The following is a 25,585-nucleotide window of genomic DNA, read 5'->3' on the forward strand; positions in this document are numbered from 1 at the left end:
GTGAATTTATCTAATCCTTTTCTGAATGCAGTTATACTTTTGGCCTTCACAACATCCCCTGGTGATGAGTTCCACAGGCTGACTGGGCCTTGTGTGAAGAAGTGCTTCCTTTTGTTTGTTTTTAACCTGCTACCTGTTAATTTCATTGGGTGCCCCCTAGTTCTTGTGTTATGAGGGGTAAATAACACTTCCTTATTTACTTTCTCCACACCAGTCAACATTTTATAGACCTCTCTCATAGCCCCTCTTCGTTGTCTCTTTTCCAAGCTGAAAAGTCCCACTCTTTTTAATCTCTCCTCATACGGAAGCTGTTCCACACCCCTCATAGTTTTTGTTGCCCTTCTCTGGATCTTTTCCAATTCCAATACATCTTTTTTGAGATAGGGCAACTAGATCTGCTCGCAGTATTCAAGACGTGAGTATACCATGGATTTATACAGAGGCATTATGACATATTCTGTCTTCCTATCTGTCCCTTTCCTAATGGTTCCTAACATTCTATTAGCTTTTTTGACTGCTGCTGCACACTGAGCGGATGTTTTCAGAGAACTCCAAGATCCCTTTGTTGAGTGGTAAAAACTAATTTATACCATATATATATATAAAATTGGAATTATGTTTTCCAATGTGCATTACATTGCATTTTCAACACCGAATTTCATCTGCCATTTTGTTGCCCAGTCACCCAGTCTTTTGAGATCCCTTTGTAACTCTTTGTAGTCTGCTTTGAACGTAACTAGCTTGAGTAATTTTGTATCATCTGCAAATTTTGCCACCTCACGGTTTACCCCTTTTTCCAGATCATTTATGAATATGTTGAATAGGACTGGTCCCAGTACCAACCCCTGGGGGACACCACTCTTTAACCCTCTCTATTCTGAAAATTGACCATTTATTCCTACCCTTTGTTTCCTGTCTTTTACCAGTTACTGATCCATGACAGTTCCTTCTCTCTTATCCCATGACTGCTTACTTTGCTAAAGAGCATGTCAAAGGCTTTCTGAAAGTCTAAGTACACTACACCCATTGGATCATCCATGTCCATATGTTTGTTGACCCCCACAAAAATTCAAATAGCTTGGTGAGACATGATTTAACTTTACAAAAGCCATGTTGACTCTTCCCCCAACAAATCATGTTCATCTATATGTCTGATTATTCTTTTCTTAGTTTCAACCAATTTCCCTGGTGCTGAAGTTAAGCTCGGACCACCTCTGGAGCCTTTTTTAAGAATTGGTGCCACATTAGCTCTCCTCCAGTCATCTGGTACAAAAGCTGATTTAAATGATAGGTTACATACCACAGTTAGTAGTTCTGCAATTTCATATTTGAGTTCCTTCAGAACTCTTGGGTGAATCCCATCTGGTCCTGGTGACTTATTACTGTTTGTTCCAAAACTTCCTCTATTGACAGTTCCTCAGATTTGTTACCTAAAAAGAATGGCTCGGGTGTGTGAATCTCCCTCACATCCTCTGCAGTGAAGACTGATGCAAAGAATTTGTTTAGTTTCTTTGCAATGGGCTTGTCTTCCTTGAATGCACCGTTAGCATCTCTACTCTCCAGGGGCCTCACTGATTGCTTAAAGAAAAGGAGGACTTGTGGCACCTTAGAGACTAACCAATTTATTTGAGCATAAACTGATTGTTTAGCAGGCTTTCTGCTTCTGATGTACTTAAAAAAAATGTTTGCTGTTAGTTTTTGGGTCTTTGGCTAGTTGCTCTTCAAATTCTTTTTTGGCCGGCCTCATTATACTTTTACACTTGACTGTCCAGAGTTTAAGCCCCATCTTTGACTTGTTCTGAGGCCTAGTCTTGCCACTTAGCAACAACATCATCAGAACTGACGAAGCATTCCTGATCTGAACCACGGTACGGTCCGATTGCTGTATTCCCTGCCCTCCTAGTGCTTATCCCCATCTCTCAGCGTGTTTGGTCCCAGCTGAGGCCACATGCTCTTTGGAGGAAGGACATGGTCCTTTGTCTATCAAGAGCTATGCAGATGAGCCCTGCCATATATGTGACCTCAAAGCACGTGACACTGTTCTGGGTTTTGTATGAAGAGTTTAGGACAAAGCAGGGGCAATTAGTGCCAGCTGTGGTGGCAGTTAGTGAAGGAGCTGCAGGAATGAGAGACCAAAAACCTGTTTCTCATAGACAACAAGTCATCCGTGGTCTTGAATTGAACTCTGTCAAGCCTTCTGGGATGCAGCTTGTACAGAATACGAGGCTGCATACTTTTGATCATCCCCCTTAGTTTAAGGGGCACTGAGTTCACTCACAAATTAAACATGATAGAGGGATTATAACAAAATGTCTCCTCCCTCAATCTGTCAAACCAAGACAAGAGGATCACTCCAAGGAAGCGAACTCCACTGCCAGGGTGTCCCAGCTGCTCCATGGCAGGCAAACCGCAGCCTAACACTTCAGTCACTCAGTTCATCGTAAGAATCAAACTGTGCAACTTAGTCACTTTTTGCTGGCCAGGGAAAGCAACAGCCTTGAGATCTCCAAGCCAGCCCTGTCCTCCAATCCCAAACACGCCAGAACTCACCTTCTCCACGTGATGAGCAGAGTGCGGGCTCAGCCAGCGGATGTCTTTCACAAACTGCCAGTAATCTGTCTGCCTGCAGTACACCTGCCCGGAAAACGCACAGTTAGACTCCGCCTGATAAACCCCGCCACAATAATGACAGGTGCTGAGAGACCAGCGCAGTTCATGCGACCTTCGGCAGCCTCTCGTGAGGTCGCCGCACCGCTCAGCTGACAGCACGAGTCACTCACAGGCATTGATGTGGGTGAGAGAGAAGAAGGGTGTCCTAGGGGTTGCAGCATTAGGGACTTGGGAGACCTGGATTCAATTCCCGGCCCTGTCACAGGCTTCCTGAGTGACCTTGGGCAAGTCTCTCTGTGCCTCCGTTCCCCATCTGTGACATGGGGATAATAGCCCTGCCCTGCCTCGCCTCACAGGTAGGTGGGGTGCATAAACTCATTGCTTGTGAGGTTCTCAGCTACTTCCATGATGCGAGCGACAGAAGTAACTTATACACACACACATATGGAGGGGAGGGATAATGGACAGACACACATACCTTATCTAATTAACCCTTTCCTAACACATGCAGGACGTGAACGAGTCAGCCATGCCAGTAGGACACCCATTGCTTTCAGTGCCAGCACATTCCACCGAATGACTGAACTGCGGAGTAACTTCGTATTTCCCACCCCGGAGTGCAATAATCTGCTGTAGGAGACACAGGGCAGGAGATAAGCAGCGGGACCCGGGATCTGCATGACCCTAGAGCCAGCTCTCAGGCCCCACTGCAAACATGAGTGGTGAGCAGCTTATTGAACTACCCCTCTGCCTGCTCTTGCAGCAAACCATTCCTCACGCAGCTGGCCACAGGAGCGACACTCAGGCACAGGGCTGCAGGAGCAGCGCACTGGTACTGTCTGGGTCTCATCTTGCTACACAGCCCACCGGGGCCCCTGAAGAACCAGCAGTAGATGTCCCCTGGCACTCAGCAGCCCGGAGCCTTTTTGCAAACAGGCACAGGGAGCAACAAAACAAGAGGGGGCGGGGGGGGGGGAAGGGGAAGTAAAAAGAGAGGAAGCATATGGAGAGGAAAAAAGGCAAAGCATAGCAATTGCATGGCGGTCTGGTGTGAAAGGGAGAGGGTTATTCATTAATCTACTGCCAGGGGGCCCAACAAAAGGAGGCGGCTGGGAACTAGCACCTGGACCGCTGCTCACAACCCAGGTGCCAAACACTCTGCCAGACGCACCTCCTGCCCTGCCAGATGGACAAGGAACGGCCCAGCTGTCCTCCGATTTCCAGCGGGCAGAAGAGTGCAGGAGGAAAGCAGCTGGAGGAGAGGACTGGCAGTGAAGAGATCCCACCTATTTGCAGGCTGGGCTGGCAGCCTGGGCATATTTGACCCTTAGCACATCGAGGGCGAAACAAAGCACAATCCAAGCTGGGAGGGCAGAGTCGTTCAGAGTCCAGCAAAGCAAAGCAGGAGAGAGGAAATTTTGCCCGGCCACACCAAGGGGGCTCATTGCAAAGTAACAACCTTGTTAGCTCCATGCAGCGCCAAGGTGACGCCACACCAAAGTAATGGGGAGCGGATCACCATTCTGCCTGTTGGGAAGGCAGTGCAGGTTATAGGCTGCAGCATGAGGAAGGTGAGGCAGTGCGGGGAACGTTCCAAATAAATCCTCCTCTCTACACCAGCCCCAGGGTGACAGAGTGCACAAGGCAGAGAGATTCAGGCGTGAAATCAGACCTTTCTCCCCCTTACCTCTGCCTGGTTACTTCATGGCCACCATCACCACCTGCTTCGTGCTTCTGTGCTCTACTGCGCAACCCAGGGGAAAGGGCTAATTTTAAGGCTGAAACCTGTGTCTTAAAGGGACAGTGTCCCATCTCCTTGCAACAGGGCCATGGTTAATTTAAGGGGTGACCTTTCATGACAGGAAGGAGGGAAATGAGGACCCTGGCTCTTCTGGATTAAAGTGGAACTCTACTCCCCTACACCAGCCCTGGGAACACAACTGTGCGACTGAATCAGAATTATTCCCCACAGGCTCAAGGAGAGTACAACACTCTTGTAAGGTCCCAACCAAAGAGAGCTAGTGGGCTTGGTTGCTCAGAGGCAGAGGGAAATGTTCCCCAAATTCCAGCTGCTTTCAAGGTAAAGCAAATCTGGGAATGGGGACATTTGAATGCTGTTTGCAGTGTTAAGCTGCATGCTTGCCTCTCTTCACTTGTTCTCTTGAAATTTTTGCCAAGTTCAACATTGCACAAGCCGCTGTTATCAGTATTCTCTTTCTTAACAGCAGCATGGGAAGAGCTTTCTGACCAGACAGCAGTGCAAAAGGAGTCTAACTTCAGAGAGGGACAGAGGCCAACACAAAAACATCCTGGCAAACAAAGCAGCAGAGATTGTGTGTCTTCTAACATTGCAAGCCATCAATGGGCTCTCCTGCACTGCTAAGCAGCTAGGAAGCAGGCTTGAAATTTAATGCAGCATGCTGCTAGGATGGCATATTTCATTTGCTCTCAGTTGAGGTCTGTCTCCGCTTTCTTTGGAGAGGTTATCCCGTTTTATTAGTTACGCTTCTTGTTAAAGATCAGTTGCAAAGGAAATATTTTTTGTTTATGCCATGTGCTACTGCTTTAGGAGAGGTATAAAAGTGGCCTCGGTATTCCCTCCCACCCACAACAACATGTTTTATCTTAGAAATATCAAAAATATCAATTGTTTTCTTCCCTGAGTTTTGGGCTTTTTTTTTTTTTTTTTTTTGAAAACTAGACTATTAGGTTTCAGAGTAGCAGCCATGTTAGTCTGTATCCGCAAAAAGAACAGGAGGATTTGTGGCACCTTTGAGACTAACCAATTTATTTGAGCATAAGCTTTTGTGAGCTACAGCTCACTTCATCGGATGCATTCAGTGGAAAATACAGTGGGGAGATTATATACACAGAGAACATGAAACAGTGGGTGTTCACTCTAACTAGAGTGATCAGGAAAAATGAGCTATTACCAGTAGGAGAGCGGGAGGGGGTGGGGGAAACTTTTGTAGTGATAATCAAGGTGGGCCATTTCTAGCAGTGAACAAGAACGTCGGTGGGGGGGAGGGGGATAAACAAGGGGAAATAGTTTTACTTTGTGTAATGACCCATCCACTCCCAGTCTCTATTCAAGCCTAAGTTAATTGTACCCAGTTTGCAAATTCATTCTAGCAGTCTCTTGCTGGAGTCTGTTTTTGAAGTTTTGTTGAATAATTGCCACTTTTAGGTCTGTAATCGAGTGACCAAAGAGACTGAAGTGTTCTCCAACTGGTTTTTGAATGTTATAATTCTTGACATCTGATTTGTGTCCATTTATTCTTTTACGTAGAGACTGTCCAGTTTGACCAATGTACATGGCAGAGGGGCATTGCTGGCCCATGATGGCATATATCACATTGGTAGATGTGCAGGTGAACGAGCCTCTGATAGTGTGGCTGATGTGATTAGGCCCTATGATGGCGTCCCCTGAATAGAGATGTGGACACAGTTGGCAACGGGCTTTGTTGCAAGGATAGGTTCCTGGGTCAGTGGTTCTGTTGTGTGGTTGCTGGTGAGTATTCATCTTCTGGACCCATGGAAAAGAAGCCCAACCAAGAAAATAACAGAACCCCACTAGCCATCACCTTCAGCCCCAAACTAAAACCTCTCCAGCGCATCATCAAGAATCTACAACCTATCCTGAAGGACAACCCTTCACTCTCACAGATCTTGGGAGACAGGCTTGAATAAAGACTGGGAGTGGATGTGTCATTACACAAAGTAAAACTATTTCCCCTTGTTTATTTCCCCTCCTCCTGCTCTTGTAAACTGCTGGAAATGGCCCACCTTGATTATCACTACAAAAGGTCCCCCGCCACCGTCCCCACCGCCTGCTGGTAATAGCTCACTTTTCCTGATCACTCTCCTTACAGTGTGTATGGTGACACACATTGTTTCACGTTCTCTGTGTATATAAAATCTCCCCACTATATTTTCCACTGCATGCATCCAATGAAGTGAGCTGTAGCTCACGAAAGCTTATGCTCTAATAAATTTGTTAGTCTCTAAGGTGCCACAAGTACTCCTTTTCTTTTTTTAGAGTATTAGGGTGAGAGTTCTCAGCCCTGGAGACAGAGTTTTTATTTTATATACAATAAAAATATATAACCCCCAGGGCTGAAAAAACTCCCACCCTAGTTCTCCAGTGTGCATGTGTGTAGATATAATTTATTTTCAACTGGAAGCCAGTAGGTAGGGTCACTGTTGAATCATTCCCAAAAAGTGCTTCTCCCCTGGTGTGTCAGGAGTCTGAATGAAACAAGTGTGACCAGAAAACAATGTGGAAGAGTCAGATTCAATACCCCCTCCCCAGCTACTATCCATTCAGTCTCTTGTGATGTCGCAATCCCAATTTCTCAAAGGAAAGTCAAGACCTGTTACTTCTAATAACAAAAAACAAATGGGAAAAGAACCTTCTTCGTATGTAATAAAAGCACCAAAAAAAAAAAGGGAGGGGGGGGCACTTGCTCTTGCTAAGTAGATCCAACATCTAAACTGCTCACAGATCCTTGGGCATGAACAACCCCCAGTGCACTGAAAGCATTCAGTTATTCCAACTGTGTAATCAATGAATAACAGGGTCTGTCTGAAGTGTGTTTCCTTAAAACAAGTACTATGCATCTAGCACAAATCAAGAGCCAGCAGGTTATTTCGAGGTTTGCTGATCACCCACCCAAGTTCATTTGCACCTGTGCCAACAGGGGGCAAATATTCAAGAAGAAACTACTGCAGGGTGGAAATGGTAAGCAGAGGGGTAGACAGTCTCAGGGCTCTGTCTGAATGCAAAGAATCTTTTTGGGGGCAGGGGCAAGGAGGGAGAGAAGAGGCTGGCTTTAGAGCAGCAATGGTAAAGGGAATGGATCCAGATAAGCCAGGGGTTCTCAATCTTTTCCTTTCTGAGGCCCACTCCAACAGGCTATAAAAGCTCCCTGGCCTACCTCTGCCAAAACTACTGGTTTTCTCCATATAAAAGCCAGGGCTGGCGTTAGGGTATAGCAAGCAGGGCAACTGCCTGGGGTCCCATGCCACAGGGCCCCCCCGTTAAGCAAAGATGCTTGGGCTTTGGCTTCAGCCCCAGTGGCAGGGCTCAGGGTCCCAGGCTTCAGCACCATGGGGGGGCTTTGGCTTTCTGCCCTAGGCTTCAGCAAGTCCAACGCTGGCCCTGCTTGGAGAACCCCCTGAAACCTGCTCGTAGTCCCCCAGGACCACTGATATAAGCAACAGCAGCCAGGAAACAGTGAGGGCAAAACAAGAGAGATCATGTTTGTGTGAAGTATGGATGCAGGACTCAGAAAGTGATTTATTATCCAATAATCAAGAACGTTAAGGAATAGGGCTTCTCCTCCCAGACCAGGCTAAGAAGCTGCAACCCTGCCCAAGACCCCACATTTTAGTTCCATGTTACCAGATTGCCTCATTACAAATTCAGCATAGTCATTGCTGGGGGATCCAACAGGCAGAAACAAATGGGTGCGTGGGGCCAGCTTTTCACAGCAGAGATCACCAATGCTTAGCAAAACGTGGCACAAAATGATAGGAGAGGTGAAGTGACAGGCACCCAAATCCAGTAGCTGCAGGGGTTTTCCATAGTGTGATGAAGCCTGAGGCAAGACCATTCCCTGGGTTGATGGCTTCCTATGTTCAGACTGACAATTTACCCATATGAGAGGATTTCACTGCATTGTATAAATATTAACCTTCCCTATCCCCTTCTGAGTAGGGCAGGATCATCACGGGAAATATGAGGCACAAAGAGAGGAAATTACTTGCCCAAGGTCAAACAGCAAATCAGTGACAGAGCAGGAGATAAAAACCCAGGAGTCCTGACTTTCAGTCCTGTTGCAGAAAACAATCCCGCCTTTAGAGCTTTAGCCTCTGCAAACTTGATGCTAATAAAACCATCAGCCTGCGGCTTCAATGCAAATAAGGCTCACTACAGATCATCTCACTCGTGACTTCCAGAAGTCACGGACCAAAGGACTGTCTCAGTAATCAAAGCACCACCTGTTAGAACAGCAACGTGGTGATAAACGCCAGATTGCCCCACATGCAAAACCCTACCTTGTCGTGGATGAGCCCGTGATAGAGGATGCTGTGCATATCCCTGCACAGCCGATCCAAGCCGCCATACTTAGACCAGACGTTCGGGTTGTTGCTGGACACCAATCCCTCAACTGTGGTCTTCAAATTGCCCAGCAGTTTCCAATGCTCCTTCCTGCACATGCAAAAGAACACACAGTGCCAGTTAGTTCCCCTCAAATCGATCAAAGTTTAGTGGCCTGACAACAGAATTAAATGCTGCCCAACTGGGCTCTGGTGAAATTAAAACCTTTGGGTAGGAGATCTAGAAGCCGGCATGGCATGGGCATCTGTACACACACTGCTGGGCTGTAGGCCTCCTGCCCGAGGGTTTAAGTTCACTAGACTCTAGCTAGTGTATTGACTGCTCCACTCATGAATATGCCTGCACAGTCTACTGAACGCAAGATGTTGCAGGCTTGGAGGGAACCAATACAACAGAACATTGCATAAGAAAGATGGATGCCAAAGCTGACTCAGATTCTATCTGTGCTGGGTCATGTTTGCATGCTACCTCCCTCTAATGCTGATGCTATCTACAGATCTCAGCCCTGCATGCAGCCCTCAATGCAATCTAGTGCTTGAGCACTTCCGGGGGGGAGACTGTCTCTTCTACACAGAAACACCATGAGAGGGGAGTTCAGGATGGTATCTGCTGATCATTCAAAGGATATGCAAGTCTAATGGGAATTTCCTAATCCAACTCCAGGATCAGGTGACTAAAACATAATAATTATACAGTTAAATAGAAGATGGGTAGGCTAAGTCCAGCTCTACAGTAAGGACAATATCAAGAACGGCTCTCTCAGTCCCTAAATTCTGTATTGAGTCCAAGTGGAGATTTTTAAAAAAAACTTTTTAATGAAATTGTGTTCCAATCCAGGTGAATGTAAGCCACACATCCTGGGTAACTTACTACTTCCACAGTGCATCTCACAAACACTGAGCACCTCATCACACCCCCATTTTACAGATGAGGAAATGGGGACAGGGAGGTAACAGAAGTTGGCCACGGTCATGCAGGAAGTCAGTAGTAACTTCAGGAATGGAACCCAGGTGACTTGACTCCAAGATCCCCAGCATTAGCCCCTAGACAACTCTGCCTGAGAAATATAAATCCCTAAGTAAACAAGAGACAACTGTACTGAGGAATATTTGTTTGATGCATAAAAAACTAAATAAAAAGACTAGTCCCAAAGGCTCAATCAGTTCATATTTAGCCCTCAAATGATATTCTGTAAAAGCAATCTTTCATAGAACTATACACCAACTGAAACGCTGCCACAGACATTTCAGAAATCCCAACAAACAGGTCCCTGCAGGGTTTGTAACCCAGGCATTACAGCACATGCTAGGAGGAAACTCTAAAAGTGAAACTGACCAGAAAACAAGCAATGAAGTGTTCAGAGTAGCAGCCCTGTTAGTCTGTATTCACAAAAAGAAAAGGAGGACTTGTGGCACCTTAGAGACTAACCAATTTATTTGAGCATAAGCTTTCGTGAGCTACATCCGATGCACCCGATGAAGTGAGCTGCAGCTCACGAAAGCTTATGCTCAAATAAATTGGTTAGTCTCTAAGGTGCCACAAGTACTCCTTTTCTTTTAGCAATGAAGTGATTATCTATTCTCACTGCCTAAGCTGATTAAAATGTAAAAAGTGAAAAAGCAGGATAAACAATGAAAAATATATTAGATTTCTAACAGGCTTGCATTTTTAATGTGAGGCAGCATTTGCAGCATAGATATGGACATCTGTTTTAAAAAGCAAAATAATACTGATATTTGAACCTTTGAAAATAATTTTTTCTCAGCCACAAATAGTGTTTTTGTTGGAACTATTACATTATCATCTCAGCACTGGTTATGTTTACAGTGAATCAGCAGATGAGAGAAACACTCAGCTCTCTTCCAAGCCTTCTCTGACAACCCCCAATTTTTTTTTTGAAAAAAGGAAGACTGGTGGCACCTTAGAGACGATCACATTTATTTGAGCATAAGCTTTCGTGAGCTACAGCTCTCGTTGTTTATTGTCAGTTTAAATTGCTGAGGGGGCCTATTCATTTTGCCAAGGGCATTTGATAAGGAACTCAGTGACAGTGCAGTAATTCATCAAGAATTAAGGGCAGGACCAGTTGCTTCTCAAAGACATGCAAAATAACAAGCTCACACAGCATTTGAAAGGATCAAGATCGAACCAGGATGGAGGAGTTCATCTTACAGTAAAAACCTCTACTCAACACTAGTGCTCCAATGATCTGCAGAACCTGTGTCAGAGGATTGTGCCACAGAAATTCCCCAAAGATCTTAAAGTGACGTTAACAGCCAATGTGAACAACTCTCCAATATCACTTAATGCAAGCTTCTTTCTTTCGTAGTACAGTCACTTGGCAGTTTTTGTAAAGCATGCTGAAGGACTGTTCCTAGTGGGGTGAAACAGTAAACAGGATAAAACGTAGCATGCATGTTAATACACTCAGAGCTTCAAGATTTCCTGCTGGTTGTATTTCATGTTTCAGGGTGCAAGCTGATGGCGTTGGAGAGGCAGGACGGCATTCTAGCCCACCCTTAAAACGTACAGAGCTGCACAACTCCCCGAACGCCTCAGATCTATGCCAGTGCCAGAGGCAGGACATTAGTCCAGACAGACCAATAGTCTGAGCTGGCACAGGAATGCCTATGCACAAGATACGGTTACTAAATATTACACAATACACAGACAAATCCAGCAACTTGAGTGCGCATGTAACGTTTGCCCCCACCCTAACCCCCTGATTTTACATTTGATTCTCACTGGCCCCCAAGCTGCCTTAAGAGCAGCCTAGCTGTCAGATAGTTTAGCCCCAGCTTCCAAAAATTATTAAAAGAAAACAGGACCTAACTCAGCTGGGACTCTGGGGAGAGAGCGAATTCTAAACCAGATTCCAGGGCCAGCCTCCTTCTTTGGATCCTAACTGGTTGGCTCATTTAGAGACAGTAAAAAGCTTAAAAAAGCACCCCACCAACCCATTCTTCTAAATTTACACAGAAATTTCTGTCTCAACACACACCAGGTGAGCCTGCTTTGCATACTGACAGGGGAAGGAAGCAGAGGCCTCTAGCCACAGATCTGTGCTAACCTAGCAGCTGCTCTGTCACCTCTGGGATATTTCCAGGCCTCAGTCAGATTGGGGAAGTGGGAGTGAAAGCGCAGCCAGAGTCTGAATTTAGATCTTACAGCTCGTGATTCCAGGAAACTCCCTTTTAGTTGTTATTATTGTGCTATAAAAAGTATCCAACACGCACATATTGCAGGGGTGTGTCCACTACACATCAGAGCCTTGGGAAGGTGTTTAAACCCCATGCCCTTTTTATGCAAACCTGCCTTGGCACATCTTTTCCAAAGGTAAAACAACTGCATTCCAAGGGAGTGGAGTCACTGTTCTCTGCTGACACAGAATTCGTCCTTGGAGTTTTGGGGTCGTTTTGTTTAAGGCACTGTGTCAATGAACCAAGATACACATAAGAAACCACAATCAGCTAAACAAAAACAGATGTAAAGGGAAAGGTAGGAAATTATTTGGTAGAAAGATGAAAGAGAAATAGGCATTAAAATCTCTGATCTCCTGACAATGATTTTACAGGTTTCAGAGGGGTAGCCGTGTTAGTCTGTATCAGCAAAAAAACCCGAACAAACTCAAGGAGTACTTGCGGCACCTTAGAGACTAACATTAATTGATTAGTCTCATTACAGTTGGTATGGCAACACCTATTTTTTCATGTTCTCTGTGTATATATATCTTCCTACTGTATTTTCCACTGCATGCATCCGATGAAGTGGGTTTTAGCCCACGAAAGCTTATGCCCAAATAAATTTGTTAGTCTCTCAGGTGCCACAAGTACTCCTCAATGATTTTACAGTATAGCACTTTTCAACCCAAAGCACTTCACAAGCTAGACATGCAAGAATCTGCTCATCATTGAAAATGCAGCCACCTCTGGGTTGAGAAGTGTCATCTCTGTAACGGCACACAGCAACACTGCACAACAGTTTAAGATAAGAAATTAAAAATTCTACAGCCAACAGCAAATGCATGAGGAATTCAGAGAGGCAGAACTGAGCTACCCACATTGGAGTTTGGTCTGGACCTATAGGATAACACTCCTAACTCCTGTAAGGACTGTAGTGTCGGAGATTTGCTTCAGAGTCTCATTTGCTGAGCCTGGCAGGAAGGCCTGGGGAGTGTTGCAGTGATGGAGCGCTTCCCCATTTGAATGGGTTTCCACTCCAGCTTCTCTCTACTCTCCCCCCTCTGACAGATGTTCAGAGCAGCACCAATAGGTGCCAGAGAAAACTAAGCCCAGCCCTATTGGGTCAAGGGCATGGGGTGTTGAAATAACCCTAGAAAATTCCCAGGGGACTCCCAGCCCTCTGAAAAAAAGCCATCTACTTCCTGAAAGAGGAGGGGAACTTTACCTGGGTCACATTTCAGGAGAGGACTTTCCCCTTTAGAAATCATACCACATTTAATGCATATTTTGTGATCAAGTATCACAGCCAGCCATGCTCCCCAGGCAAACAGCTGAGCAATTCTGCAGAGACTCATACAGTTTGCTCTCGGTTCAGCCTGTTCCTGAAATCGTTTGTTTGTGTAGCTGTAGCCTGCTATCAGGATAACTGGTGTGTTCTCACAAATAGTGAAGGAGGGAGGCCCTGTAGGTGACTTGGCGTGAGCAGGAGGGGAGAAAGCAGACTGAGCTGGAAGAATGGCTCATTCAATCAATACCAGAAAAGCAAACAAATTTCTCAGAGCTGTAAAAGCATTCCAACCAAATCTGGGAAATGACACATAAGAAAGTAACGTCAAGTTATCTAGGCAAGACTCCTGAATGATCTCACTCCAGAGAGAGCAGCAGAGAGGGGTAGGTCAGGAGGCAATGATACAGGTTTGATATCAGGAAGCAGGTAAGTGGACTTCGGTCTCTCTGCAGCCAGCAGTGTTTATTATTTATATACAGTACTATGGCATTGCCACAGTGACTAAAGAATATTCCTACCCTAAAGAGCTTCCAACTTACTCCACCAGTCACAAGATGACGGCACACAGTGGGATATACACAGAGTAAAAACTGGGGGCCAAATTCTTAGCCTGTGTAAACTGGTAAAGCTTCATTCAAGTCAGACCTATGCTGATTTACAGCACCTGATGCTACAGCTCAAGATGTTTAAGGAAAGGCTGGATTCTTATTTCCAGAGCACCACAGGTGTACCCAGCACTGTACAAGAGATGATCAGCTAATCAGAATGGGTATTTTTCTAACAGCTCATTGTTACAGCCCTGGCTGAATTCCCACTTGGGACACACGCCAGGCCGCTGTACTGGACTCATTTGTTGGATCCTGTGTGCCTCCAGGCCCAGCTGGTCTGAGCAGCACCAAGATGCTGTCTCTAAGGCTTTGTCTACACTACACAGCTTTTAGCGACACAGCTGTGTCACTAAAAGTCGGGCACTTTTGCAGACAAAATATTTCCACCCCCAACAAGCGGTGTTCACGTTGTCGACAGGAGCTGCGCTGTTCAAACTAACACTTGCCACGGCAAAACTTTTGCCTTTTAGTGGGGGGGGGGGGGGGGGTTAGCACCTCTGAACAACAAAAGTTTGGTCGTTCAATTGCCAGCCTTAGTCTGGCCTCTCAGACACGCTCCTGGGGTGCAGATTACTTGTCTGTTAGCCCTCATTGGGATATGGGACCCCCACGGCTCAGATGCCCTGGGCCCCAAGACCAGTGCTGAACCCCTAAGTCTCCCCAACAGCTTAAACACACCCCTCCCCACAGTCCCACCTGTGCAGAAACGTCTACAGGCACCATGTGACAGCTGAAGCAAAAGAATGCACAGGCTTTGCAAAGGACCATCTAGACCAGACACTTCCCTCAGACACCGCACCAGACACATACCTAGGCAAAACCAACCAACACCTGCATGCAAAGCCCTCCCTCCAGTGTCCTCACCACTCAGGGTGCCAGGACCTCCTGCACCCCACTTCTCCTGCTCAGCCTTCCTGCTGTTAGCTGATGGATGGAGGAGGAGAGAGCCCCCAGCTCAAGATGATGTTCTGGCCCTCTCTGTCAAGTGACCCCCAAGCAGCTTCAAAATCCCTGTCAGGCGATCGGTTGCTTAACTCCAGGCTCACCTCCCAAACTGGGTCCTGGTCTATGCTTAAAAAGATAGATCCACCTAGCACAGAGGAGGACAAACTATGGCCCGGGGGCCAGATCCAGCCCGACAGGGCTTTCAGTCCGGCCCGGCTTTCAGTCCGGCCTGTGGGATTGCCAGCCCCGTGGCACAGTGGGGCTAAGGCAGGCTCCCTGCCTGCCCTGGCCTCGTGCTGCTCCGGAAGTGGCCAGCACCACGTCCCTGTGGACCCTGAAGGAGGGGGAGGGGGGACGGAGGGCTCTGTGCACTGCCCTCGCCTGCAGGCACCGCCCCACTGCAACTCCCATTGGCCAGGAATGGGGAACTGTGGCCAATGGGAGCTTCGGGGGTGGTATCCACCGGCGAGGACAGCGTGACAGCTGCCTGCCCCGCCCCGCCCCACCCCCAGGAGCCACTGCAGGACATGTTGGCCACTTCCGGGAGCGGTGCGGCACGAGGGCAGGCTATGCACTGCTGCCATCCTGGAGCCACCTAAGGTAAGCGGCGCCAGACCAGAGCCCACACCCTAACCCCCTGCCTTGAGCACCCCAAACCCCTGCCACACCCCAACCCTGAACCCCCGCTGCACCCCAATCCCCTGCCCTGAGCCCCTTCCTGCGCACCCTGCACTCCAATCCCCTGCTCCAGCCCTACGTTCATGGCCCTGCATACAATTTCCCTACCCAGATGTGGCCCTCGGGCCAAAAAGTTTGCCCACCCCGACCTACCAGGTCACTCATGGCTGTGAAAAATGGTTCTGCCCTGAGCAACTTATTTAGGGGGTCTACCTAATCCCCCACATAAATGCGGATGGGTCAACAGGAGATTCTTCCATCTACCTAGCTACCCCCTCTTGGAGAGGTGGATTTTAAAGTTTTATTAAGATGATGTTAAAATAAAAAGAAAACAGTAGAGTTTAAGAGTAGAAGTTTCTGGTTATCAGGGAATAACATATAGATTATCAAGAGGTGCGAAGTTTGGTAACTACATCAATGGAAAAAACCTTCTGTCCATCTAGGAAACATCTACTCTACATTGGCAGCACCATGACCATAGCTATGCTGCTGTAGCATAGCCATACCCTGGGAAAAGTTGTTCCCATTGTCTGCAGCCTGCCTGTTCTTCTAGAGTGGACTCATTTGAATGGAGAACCATCTAGGCTGGTGACTCTTGATGGCTTTCCTATTGTTAGCCTCTCTGCTAGGTGTAAGGATTCCTTTTAACACCTCCTGGGTGTCCCAGACTACAGTACAAAAGCAAAGGGCACGGAATAGGTTATTATCAAAATGGCACTCACAAAACCAAATGGAGTCTGCAGATGGATATAGGAAGGGAGGGAGGGAGCGATAGCTCAGTGGTTTGAGCATTGGCCTGCTAAACCCAGGGTTGTGAGTTCAATCCTTGAGGGGGCCATTTAGGGATCTGGGGCAAAAATTGGGGATTGGCCCTGGTTTGAGCAGGGGGTTGGACTAGATGACCTCCTGAGGTCCCTTCCAACCCTGATATTCTATGATTCTATGATATACAGACATATACTAATGTGTCACATTATTAATATTCCAAGTGGGCACGTGCAGAAAGCAAGACTCAGTAGGTGGATGCTGGAGCCTTCTAGCATTCCTGTACTGAGATCAGTTTAAAGAGGGTTTTATTTTATTTTAGAAACTACTGTACTTAATTACAAATATGAGGAAGGATCCGTAACAAATCAGAGTCTCCTCCATCCAAGGGAAAGGCAGAAATGCGGTACAGCACTACAGAACAATCATTACAACTACTTTCATGCAACCCTGTATTGTCTTATCAGCATATCATTATTTAGGTAAAAAGAAAAGGAGTACTTGTGGCACCTTAGAGACTAACCAATTTATTTGAGCATAAGCTTTCGTGAGCTACAGCTCACTTCATCGGATGCATACTGTGGAAGCTGCAGAAGACATATACACAGAGACCATGAAACAATACCTCATCCCATCCCACTCTCCTGCTGGTAATAGCTTATCTAAAGTGATCACTCCCCTTACAATGTGTATGATACTCAAGTTGGGCCATTTCCAGCACAAATCCAGGTTTTCTCACCCTCCGCCCCCCTTCCCCTCCCCCCCCACACACAAAATCACTCTCCTGCTGGTAATAGCACTCGTTATTCCTAGCCTGATTCTTGCTTGCATATTTATACCTGCCTCTGGAAATTTCCACTACGTGGAATTTGGAAATTGCTATTTCATGCATCCAAAGAAGTGGGTATTCACCCATGAAAGTTTATGCTCCAATACATCTGTTAGTCTATAAGGTGCCACAGGACTCTTTGCTGCTTTTACTTGAAGTACGTAATTTATAAAAGGGTGCTGTCAGGCTGGTTCAGCCCTGCTGACTGAACCTGGACACCTGGGTTCCTAGCTGGTGCATTATCATCAGTAACAAACACTCTTACAGCCAGAGGCCACACTGAGTCACATCTGTGCCCTTCCCTTGCGACCAGTAGGGTTTCACAGGTGTAACTGAGGCCAGAATCCAGCTCTGCAGCTGGAACTCAAGTCAACAATGCAGTTGACGATGCAGGAGTCAGAACAGAATCTGACACGCTGACCCAGGGCTAAGCTGGATACACAGAGCTAGAAGGAGCAAAAATGTATTTTTGTCAATGAAGTCAGCATAGTGACTCAGAACACACTCATGGAGCTGTGCTGCTGAGTAAAGAAGGATTTTTTTAAAAAACAAAACAGTTAAAGTTTCAGAGTAGAAATTTTAAACTAGGTTAAATCAGAGGCATATGTGTCCTTTAAGCAGCAAATGTGCTGCAGGAGCCATCATATTCAATAAGGAGAATCTCGCAAGTACATGGCTGCTTGAACACTGTTCTCTGCCCGAGGAAGTCATTTGATCTGTCTTGACACATTTCAGAGATCAGTTTGTGGGCACTGCAGCGGGACAACACCATGCTCGCTGTCACTTTGTCTCAACTTTAGAGGTGGCCTGCAAAACAATCATTTAACAGTGTGCTTTGAACTCTGTCGTCTAGGAAACCAAGCTGCAAACACAGGAAGTTTTTGTGGGTCACACAGCCTGCTCCTTACACAGGCATGGCACTTCCGGAAGGGGGCGTGGAGAAGCAGACTTCTGTCATGTTATTGATACCAACAGGGAACAGCAAAAAAAAAAAAGTCAAAGAAAGCCTATTCTCCTCAGCTCAGGAAACAGGCTCATGCAGGACCAGCCACAGAGGACAGAGGAGGCCCGCTGGGAAATTATGCCTCAGATCTGCTGGCACTGTACCTCTGATACTCAAATTGGTAGTGAAGCTGGAAGCACCATGTGCTCTGTACTTTACCTGCAAACAGCACACACACCTGCACACACACACACGGGACATCTTCAGTGAAGTCTTTGCTCTCTTCTCTCCCCAAAGACAAATGGAGAAAAAAAAGCAGGCAGAAGATCACCCTCATCTGCTGGCCACAACCTAACAGGTCTATGACCCTAGGCAGGATGCTGAACCTAGCAAAACCTTCTCCCTCCACCTGCAATATCAATCATGTACCATATTCAACAACTACGTCAATCAAATGCAATGACAGGTAGAGCGGAGACTTGGACTCATTAGCAACGAGTGAGATGATGCTGCACAAGGCACATGCCAGAACCCTTCCTAGCACATACCATTGCATGTACATTGCAAACAATGGAGCAAGCCACCACAGCGCTAGCTCCAGAAGAGACAATGCCCTCTTCTTTCGATGGGGACTGAAGTGAACTCTGGGATGCCCACCATGGCATTATTTGTAGTTCATTCACAGTCACATGAACCTGCTTTCGAGGACTCATAACAGTCCCAAGGAGAATCACAAGGCTGCACTGTGATCCATCTTTATCTATATATTTCTAACATACCATTTGGGGATTGCTACATCCCCGTTTATTCCATAGCATGGGAATTCAACACTTCAGGCTCTGAGCTTTCATTAGAAGCAAGAAATGTTGTTTCTGTCCCTCCTGGTCAGGGAGAAAATTCAGAAAAATGTCATCAATGCAGGGTGTCTTCCAGAATCTCCTGGAAGTGTGAAACAATAGCTCAGAGATGTGGGAATAGCCCCATTCATCTCAATGGGTTAACTTTCAAAACCTAGATTACAGTTTAAATGGCAGTTAACTTTTTCACTGCTGATAATATTAGCAGACACATCCAACTAATGGGCTTATCAGAAACTACCTCCAAACACTTGCCCCAGATGCCAACAGCCTCAACTGTCCCCTACATATCCACTAAAGCATCTGTCAGTTTCTATAACCCAGTTCTGCATTGCCAATCCAAAACTCAACAATACCATGGGGATTGGATTGACCAAATGGAATTTATTTTCAAAGTAAATAACGTAGAAGGCTTTGTGTACTTGACTGATTAGACTAATCATTGTCATTACATTAAAAGCCTGCATTATTTTAACTTAACTACCAGCGTATGGCACCACAGTGCTGCAGAACCAAGGCCCACCTTGCAGCGGAGCACGGGAGGCCTTGCTCTGACAAGTATTTAGGTTAAGGTTAAGGATTTATTTTAAACATCTAAAATAGGCAACATTTCCAAAGAAAAACACAACCAGTTTCCAGGGACCGAACGAGACGTAATCCCAAACCAAGACCCTGACTAGACACTGGAAATAAGGGTCATCATTAGAATAGGATGGTTGATCATCCAAGGACAGCTCGTAATAAAATAATGAGACTTGCCAGCTGCTGTCTTTGGAACCTAGGGAGCATCAGGTATTCAACTCACCCGTGCAGACAGCTCTGGCCAGACTTCTTTAGCCCGGACTGCTCCTGACTCAGCCAGAGCATTTACACAGGGTGGGGCAAAGAGCATGTGTGACACAAACCAGGCGGGGGTCAGGGCAGGCTCCGAGCTGAGCCAGACTCGAGGGACATTATGCCTGCCCTTACACACACCAGTCTTATGTTGCCACATGCCATGCCCCAGTTACAAACACACACAACTGGCTCTCCCCCACGACTGACCCTTGCTATGTGCCAATACCACTAACCCAACCTGTGCCCCCAGCTGTGAACCGGATACCCCATCGCTGCCCCCCACCCCGCCATGCCCCCGCTACCCCATCGCCGCCCCCCCACCCCGCCGTGCCCCCGCTCCTCCACTGTCCCCCTCATCCCGCTGCTCCCTGCCGCCCCCAGCTATCCCATCACCGTCCCCCACCCCACCGCCCCCCGCTACCCCATCACCGCCCACCACCCACGATGCCAGTTACCCCATCGCTGCCGCCCCCAGCTACCCCATCGCCGCCCCCCACCCCGCCGTACCCCCGCTACTCCATTGCCCCCCTCATCCCGCTGCCCCCCGCCATCCCCCAGCTACCCCCCACTATTCCATCGCTGTCCCCCACCCCACCCCACCATCCGCGCTACCCCATCACCACCCCCGGTGCCCCTGTTACGCCATCGCCACCCCCCCACTCCTGCCGTGCCCCAGCTACCGCACTGCCCCCCTCCGCCCCCAGTTACCCCATCGCCGCCCCCCCACCCCGCCATGCCCCCGCTACTCCATTGCCCCCCTCATCCCGCTACCCCATCGCCGCCCCCCGCCCCCGGTGCCCCTGTTACCCCATCGCCACCCCCCCACCCCCGCCATGCCCCCGCTACTCCATTGCCCCCCTCATCCCGCTGCTCCCTGCCACCCCCAGCTATCCCATCACCATCCCCCACCCCACCGCCCCCCGCTACCCCATCACCGCCCACCACCCACGATGCCAGTTACCCCATCGCTGCCCCTCCACCCCGCCGTACCCCCGCTACTCCATTGCCCCCCTCATCCCGCTGCCCCATCGCCGCCCCCCGCTACCCCACTATTCCATCGCTGTCCCCCACCCCACCATCCGCGCTACCCCATCACCACCCCCGGTGCCCCTGTTACCCCATCGCCGCCCCCCCACCCCGCCGTACCCCGCTACTCCATTGCCCCCCTCATCCCGCTACCCCATCGCCGTCCCCCAGCTACCCCACTATTCCATCGCTGTCCCCCACCCCACCATCCGCGCTACCCCATCACCACCCCCGGTGCCCCTGTTACCCCATCGCCGCCCCCCACCCCCGCCGTGCCCCAGCTACTCCACCGCCCCCCCCTTCATCCCGCCGCGCCCCAGCTGAGAACCAGCTACGCTACCCCCGTCCCTGCTGCTGCCGGTCACCGCCCCCAGCGCGCCCCCACCTGCTGGCCTCCTGCTCCCCGCCGCGCCCGATCTCCATGCCGGCCGGCCGGGGCCCGCCTGCCTCAGCGCGGGCGGCCCCCGCCAGCAGCCTCCATCTCCACCCCCGCGGCCGGCCCAGCCGCAGCCGCCCGCGCCGGCTGGAACGGCGGCTCCCAGCACGCCCCGCGACAGGGCGACTACAGCTCCCAGCATGCCCTTCACACGGCCGCCCCTCCCTCCCCTCGCACGAAGCGCCTCGGAACTGTAGTTCCCAGCATGCCCCACGCCGACGAAACTACAGCTCCCAGCATGCACTGCGGTTTGAGTCTCGTCTGAGCACGCGGGGCAGGGACCCAGGGTCTGCAACACCGAGCTGTGCATGAGGGGGGATTAGCTGGGCGCGGGAGGGTGTTTGCAGCGGGGTCTCTCGTGCCTTCAGACTGTTTGCCCATAGTTATGTAATTGCCCAGCGGAGATACTTGCACAGAGATTTTCAGTTTTGCCAGGAGGATTATGGGACAGGATTTTCATTTCAAATACGAAAACTCTATCGCTGCTGTATTCAGAACGGTCAGTCCACGGCCGGTGCTACTTCAACCAAAACAGGACATTTCTCTCCCGTTTGAATTGCTACATGACTAAATGCTTGCAGCTAAAACATAATCCACCCCCCCATGGCTTCCCATGCTTCAGCAACACTAATCATCAGACTAGTGAAGCAAGCAACTTTAGCTGACACTGATTCTCAAGACCCTAGCCTAGCCCAAAACCTGAACTATAGACAATTCACTGGATGTAAGAGATCAAAAACTACAAACTAGGTTGCTACAGACCCCTGAATATAATTTTCACACTAACAGGTTGTTGTATCCAAGGCTGGCTCTAGGTTTTTTGCAGCCCCAAGCGTGCAACTGCCGGAGCGAAAAAGCACATGCTTGCTTTGCTGGTGCCTAGAGCTGGTACTCCCTGTACCATAGTGAAATGTGCAAGACTCAGATATCTGCCTACTCAATATAGAATGAGTGATCAGAAACTAGTGGTGGAAACAGAGACAAAGCCCAATGCAACCCAGAGTGGAATGACTGTACAACAACTGTAACAGCAGAGAGAGACATGTAAAGACATTTTCTGCTCCACTGCCCCAAGTACGAGAGAGCATGGGATGAATAATTTCACAAATTATCAGAAATATAAAAAAATTTCTCAAAAGTGATGAGGGAAGCTGTGCATAACTCTGGGGGAAAGGAAAAATATATCACTACCACCAGATTGGGAATAATCGAATGATCATAGGGGATAAACTCCAAATATGGCTGTGAAGTTGCTTGATGTGCTATAGCTCCCTCCCTTTCAGAGACCCAAAATTTCTGTATTTTTATTTTTTCAGTAACTCTTGTTCATGTGCGATTATTATGTTTTATTTATTTGTATTCTGCTAGCATCCAGGTCACACTAGCCACTGTCAAGGCACATAGGAAGACTCAGTCCTAGACCTGAAGAGTTTATATTCTAAGAGTTATTGTGTTACTTGTTGTCAAGGTTCCTTTCCCACTCTGAACTCTAGGGTACAGATGTGGGGACCTGCATGAAAAACCGCCTAAGCTTATTTTTACCAGTTTAGGTTAAAACTTCCCCAAGGTACAAACTATTTTACCTTTTGCCCTTGGATTTTATTGCTGCCACCACCAAGCGTCTAACAAATATATAACAGGGAAAGAGCCCACTTGGAAATGTCTTTCCCCCCAAAATCCTCCCAAACCCTACACCCCCTTTCTTGGGGAAGGCTTGATAAAAATCCTCACCAATTTGCATAGGTGAACACAGACCCAAACCCTTGGATCTTAAGAACAATGAAAAAGCAATCAGGTTCTTAAAAGAATTTTAATAGAAGAAAAAGTACAAGAATCACCTCTGTAAAATCAGGATAGTAAATACCTTACAGGGTGATCAGACTCAAAACATAGAGAATCCCTCTAGGCAAAACCTTAAGTTACAAAAAGACACAAAAACAGGAATATACATTCCATTCAGCACAACTTATTTTATCAGTCATTTAAACAAAACAGAATTTAATGTATATCTAACTAGATTGCTTATTAGCCCCTTACAGGAGTTCTGACCTGCATTCCAGCAAAAGCAACACACAGCCAGAGAGAAACTTTTGTCCCCCCTGCCAGCTTTGAAAGTATCTTGTCTCCTCATTGGTCATTTTGGTCAGGTGCCAGCTAGGTTATCTTTAGCTTCTTAACCCTTTACAGGTGAAAGGTTTTTTTCCTCTGGCCAGGAGGGATTTAAAGGTGGTTAGCCTTCCCTTTATATTTATGACACTTGTCATAAAATTTAATATTTCCAAGTGATTTGAGAGGCTACAGGACTCTAGATGCTATTGTAATACAAATAATAACACTCCCTAGAAGGCACTCAAGAAAGAGACTAGAACTCTCACAATGCCATAGGGATTACTGCTACCAGCAAAATATGGCTTCCAGCACATTTTGTGAGACAAGAAAAATGTTACACAGGCCTATTCTATTCTCATCCTTTCTGTAAAATTTGCAGGGTGCATATCACAGGCAGTACCAGAGCATCAGTATATTTACTGATTGTCACTGTAAAAATATTGTGGAAAATTGAAAGTAATTGAAACTGTTCCTGTGAGCAAGGGTTATATGATCATGCCCAGTGAAACTGACTATAAATGCAAATGAAACTGATAAGTCTGGTTTCATTGTTTAAACTGAGAGAAATGCAAAACAGTGTAACATAATTCTGGGGCTCAAGCCTGCAACCTAGTCCCACTGAAGTCAACGAGACTGCTCATGTCAATAAACTCTGTAGGATCAGGCTCTTTTGGGGGTATCTTTCCATACAAACTATAAATAGACACCTTGTAAATAATAAAATGTTGTTTTGTCTATATTAAATAATAAAAACAATGGAAAAGATAAACTACAAAATGCAGAGGTAAAGGAAAAGACAGATGTTTTATCATGAGATGGGGAGTTTGCTAGACAGGGAGATCCAGGAAAGACTACTCCAGATTATAAAAACTAGAATAAATGTTATCATTTGTCCTTTGGAACAAGCTTTGGTGTATTCGCCATCCCTTGATGTCTTTAAATCAAGACTGAATGCCTTTCTGGAATATACGCTTCACACTGGAATCAAGTACAAGTTATTGGGCTCAATACAGGGGTGAAATTCTCTGGCTTGTGTTACACAAGATGCCAGACTAGATGATCTAATGCTTCTGAACTTAAATAGTACAAATTATGAATATGCTTTCATCATTCTTTGGGTGAGTTTATTGCATGGCAATTTTAACTCTTCTTATTGAGAGTTTCACCTTGGTGTTTATACATCAATTTATAAGCAAGACACCTTTCAACATAACACTATGGGTTAGATTAGATACAGAGATCTTTAGGAAAGGGCTGTTTCAGTACCTTTGAAATCAATGAAAGCCTCTCATTGACTTCACTGTGCTCTGGATCAGATCTTAAAAACCCAATACAGGTCTCAATGAAGTGGGAGCTGAACTGGTTCCTACATTCTCATTCAGAGGCTTTTTGAAGTCAGCAGGGTGAAATGTATCCACATTGAAGTTAATGTGAGTTTTGCCATTGACTCAATGGGATGAAGATTTCATATGAGGAGTTTTGACTGAGTAAGGACTTCAGGATTGGGCCCAGTTTTATAATTTTTTTCACAGTATCTTCATCCCCATAATAAACTAAAAAGATCTTAATTCTGCAGATTTAAAAAAGCAACAAACAACTACAAATTGATTGGAATGGGCTAATATCCATACACATCAACCTAATTCCAGTAAATGTAAAAGAACAAACATTACTATTCTCAATAGCATTGCCAGAGTCTATGGTAAGGATGGTTTGGGGGTGGAAGAGACCATAGAAATACAGTCTGGGATAGAGCTAAACCTGTTATAAGGTTAAAGATTAGTTCTCCATCATTATAGCAGCAGCACTATGCAGTTCCTCTTAGCTGTCACTTAGGTAGCCATTTGCACACTCATGAAATCTAGATATAAATCCAAGACCTAATGTTTGCTTCACCCCCTCAATGACCCCTGAAAGACTTTGTCCATTTCAGGGCACTGAGAGGATGAAGTTCATTTTCCTTCAGATCAAACCTTTGTTCAATTTTCTTTTGTATATGTCCAGCTTTAGACAGCTGGCCTCCTGGTCTGGATAATAAGAGCCATCAATAGCTGTTGTGCAGTCTGTCTGAGTTTTGTGATTTCCATCTGTTATCTGGGCAAACAGCTTTTGCCACCTTTGATGCTAACTTATTTGTCATGGGTTTAACAAAGCATTTGTATCTTAGTGTTGATGAATGCTACTACCAGCCAGTGCCCCATCCCAGCACCATATCAACACAGAAATCGGGTCTACAATTTTACATAAAATATATGACATTTAGTAATATTAACATTAGTACTTGGCTTGGTAATTCTATGGCACCATCCATTTTGAGAATATAAATGAACTTTTCAAACATGAATGAA

General features: G+C 46.9%; 1 protein-coding gene across 3 annotated transcripts in view; it reads right to left on the reverse strand.

The window, feature by feature from the left end:
• RUBCN (rubicon autophagy regulator) overlaps positions 1-21,241 on the reverse strand; it is a 59,528-nt gene extending 38,287 nt beyond the window's left edge. For 2 of the 3 annotated variants that reach the window (XM_073359099.2, XM_073359098.2), the window contains exons 1-3: positions 19,635-19,658; positions 8,671-8,824; positions 2,551-2,634 (exon numbers count right to left, since the gene is read on the reverse strand). In XM_073359099.2, the coding sequence (XP_073215200.2) occupies positions 2,551-2,634; positions 8,671-8,709 (123 nt within the window). In that variant the 5' untranslated portion in view covers positions 8,710-8,824; positions 19,635-19,658. Of the gene's footprint in view, positions 1-2,550; positions 2,635-8,670; positions 8,825-19,634; positions 19,659-21,077 lie in introns of those variants that run through there. The other variant, XM_073359097.2, reaches the window with a different exon arrangement.
• Between the last annotated feature and the right edge of the window lie 4,344 nt (positions 21,242-25,585).

Source organism: Lepidochelys kempii, chromosome 9 (genome assembly GCF_965140285.1).
Source record: "Lepidochelys kempii isolate rLepKem1 chromosome 9, rLepKem1.hap1, whole genome shotgun sequence".
In the NCBI taxonomy this organism is placed as follows: Eukaryota; Metazoa; Chordata; order Testudines; family Cheloniidae; genus Lepidochelys; species Lepidochelys kempii.